The sequence below is a fragment of the Myotis davidii genome, unplaced genomic scaffold (genome assembly GCF_000327345.1).
Source record: "Myotis davidii unplaced genomic scaffold, ASM32734v1 scaffold6, whole genome shotgun sequence".
In the NCBI taxonomy this organism is placed as follows: Eukaryota; Metazoa; Chordata; class Mammalia; order Chiroptera; family Vespertilionidae; genus Myotis; species Myotis davidii.
Window position 1 is genome coordinate 10,890,791 of NW_006383011.1, and position 2,862 is coordinate 10,893,652.

At 36.4% G+C, this 2,862-nt stretch overlaps 1 protein-coding gene across 2 annotated transcripts in view; it reads left to right on the top strand.

Annotated features, from left to right (window-relative positions):
- The window catches only part of ASB3 (ankyrin repeat and SOCS box containing 3), a 61,022-nt gene extending 58,816 nt beyond the window's left edge, over positions 1-2,206 (top strand). For both annotated transcript variants that reach the window (XM_015557869.1, XM_006778603.2), the window contains exon 10: positions 983-2,206. In XM_015557869.1, the coding sequence (XP_015413355.1) occupies positions 983-1,188 (206 nt within the window). In that variant the 3' untranslated portion in view covers positions 1,189-2,206. The remainder of the gene's footprint in view (positions 1-982) is intronic.
- The last annotated feature ends 656 nt before the right edge of the window (positions 2,207-2,862 follow it).

Sequence of the window (2,862 nt, forward strand, 5' to 3'; positions counted from 1 at the left end):
GATTTACAGTTTAAGGAACCCTGGACTTGGAGTCAGACCAGCTGGTCTGGTATCAGCTGGACTCTTGATACTATTTGTCCTTGTTGCTGTGATCCTGGTCTGCTAATCATTGCTACAGTTCATGGGGATTTATACAAGATTTCTTGGATTAATAAAAGGCGCTACATTTTTTTTTTCACATAAAACGGCTAGCTATTTTATGTGGACATTTTCTGTAGTGAACACTTTTCATCATGGAAAATGAAACTATTCTATGATTCTTAATTAAGTGCATGTGGACTATCCTTTAATTGGTGATTAGCCTTTGGCGCAGTGGTTTTAGTATGTGTGCATTCACACTCGTGCTCTGGGGTCAGACGCACTTGAATTTGAATCTTAGGTCTACCACATGCTAGATGTATGACCTTTGGAAAGTTTCTTAAACCTCTGTCTTCTTATTTCTGTAGCATAGGGTAATGAAGATTAAAAGAGAATGTGTTTGACGTGTATGGGCATATGGCATGGTAGGCACTTTTCTCTCTGTGTCAATTTTAAAATTTCATTCTATGTCACGGACAAGAAGAGGAAAACTTTTGTAAGCTACACGTTTATTCACTTACTGTGCTAAGTCTGGATGGAGACCATTTGCAAAGAAACAGAGTAAAAAAGGGATGTAACGTTTGTTGCTGTGAGCTATCATTTTTAAGGTTAGTTCATCCGTTTTTTAAGTACCAACTGGTATTGCCAGATCTTTAGAATTTGAACATTTAATTTTATGTGGTCTGGGTATTGGCTTTGCATGTGTGGCCAGCAACTGGAGAGAGAGGAACCAGGTGAAGACTGTAAAACAGAGTTTATTGTGGTCATCCTGGCCCAAGCAGTCTTTCAGAAGTAAGTCTGAGTAACGTATCACTTCTCTTTTACTACATAGAGATGAGAGAAAAAAGGCATTTACCTTAATGTCTAAAATATTTCATTTTCCTTGTTTGGTTTGTTTCTCCAGCTGCTGTTCCATCCCTGACCCACCTTTGTCGTTTGGAAATTCGGTCCAGTCTAAAACCAGAACACCTACGGTCTGATTATTTTATCTGTCAGTTGCCACTTCCCAGAAGCCTACATAATTACCTGCTCTATGCAGAGGTCCTGAGGATGAACGAAGTTCCCCAACTGGCAGTTATTCAAGATGGAGAAATCAGCGAAGCTACTTAGCACTTACTCTGTCTTACTCTGAAAACCACCAAGACTTAAGAGGCATGGAGTACAACGTCTTCATGATTTTAGAGGCACAAAAGATGATTTTTGTTTGAGTGGTTGGTTAGGTTTTTTATGGGTGGTTTTAGTTCAATGCAACGTTCTGGTAAAAAATATTATAAACCCGAGTTACAGTACTTTATTACAGTTTCATCACCAGTAAATTTAATTTGTGATATTCATTTATCTAACCAGATGGTGCTTCTAGTGCTAAACATGGCATATTTCCACCTATGATTCTGTGTTTATGTAGGGCTATCAACTTAGAATGGAAAGAATTAAAACTTCACTGGAAGCATACACACAGTGGTGGAATTTATTGTTATTATTTTATTTGAGGTTGAACATCTCATATTTATAAAATAATTATCTTATATTTCATTCTTATCTCTTCAGTCACTTTTGTGAAGAATTGTTATTGGTTTCTCACAGGTAAACTCAGGAAAGAATTAAAAAAAAAAAAGAATGTAGAAAATGAATCATTTTGCTCTTGTTGTTTTCTTTTCTTTTTCAGTTCCTTGATAGTCTCTTTGCCTAAAAAAGACTCTCTTTCTGCAAAGGCAAGAACAGACCTAACCTCAGTTAAAAAAAAAATAGGTTGTTATTGGGATAAATAGGCATTTTGTCACACTTAAAATACTAATCAGGAGACTGGGAGGGCAGAAAGGTATGTATTGCTATGTCACTTAGTATCACATACAAACATTCAAGCTCCACTCAGCCTCCAAATCAGAGGGCAGCTTTGATCCTATGAAGCAATGATTGCCAATTCTATTAATATTATAGTACTTTTCTTTTTTATTATCTACATCAGTTGTCAAATAGTCCATGAAATTTGGACCTCAGAGTCCTAGGTTAATGAGACACCGCCTCATTGATTTTACAGTTGCTCAGTCTGAATCTAGAGTCAGAGAGGACTGAATACTGGATCAAGTGAGCTATGATAAGAAGCTCTGGGAACCAACTTTGAGAGAAAGGTTATGAAAGCATTACTGTCATGATAGACAACTAGATGGGATCCAAAGGAGGTCAAGTCTGTGTCCTGTTATGATCCTATGGCTTAAAATATATGGGAATGGGCCAGTGGGTCCGTCTCTGATGGTCCTTTGCTGTTTGATAAAAGCAGCGATGAAGGCAGGCCAAGTAATAGAGGTATTTTTAATGTCCAGAGGACCAAATGATGGAGGCATTGTTAATGTCCAGACTGAACTCGGCGCTGGTTAGAATTATAGTTGCTGCCTGTGGAGTGGAGATAGAGTTTGAATGTGTGTATACAGGCAGAAATAGGGTGGATATGGAAAACCAGGTGGAAATTCTGATACTTAATTTAATAAATTCCAAGAATGTATGTACTATGTAGTATTGTATGTAGTATTTTTAAAGTGTTGTCTTAATCTTTATTTTTCCAAACTCTAAGTCTCTGATTTTTAGTATAACCAGTTTTTCTTAGGGCTAAATGTACATAAAATGTTTACATTTGAGGGTGAGTCTTTTCATGTGTTTTTGTTCATGTTCAAATATGTAATAAAAATTCAACTCTTTATAACTTATCATTGAGCTCTTATTCTTAAAAGTCTGAAAATTAATATTTCAGAGACATTTAAAGCCCTTCTTGGTATTAAATGATTTTAC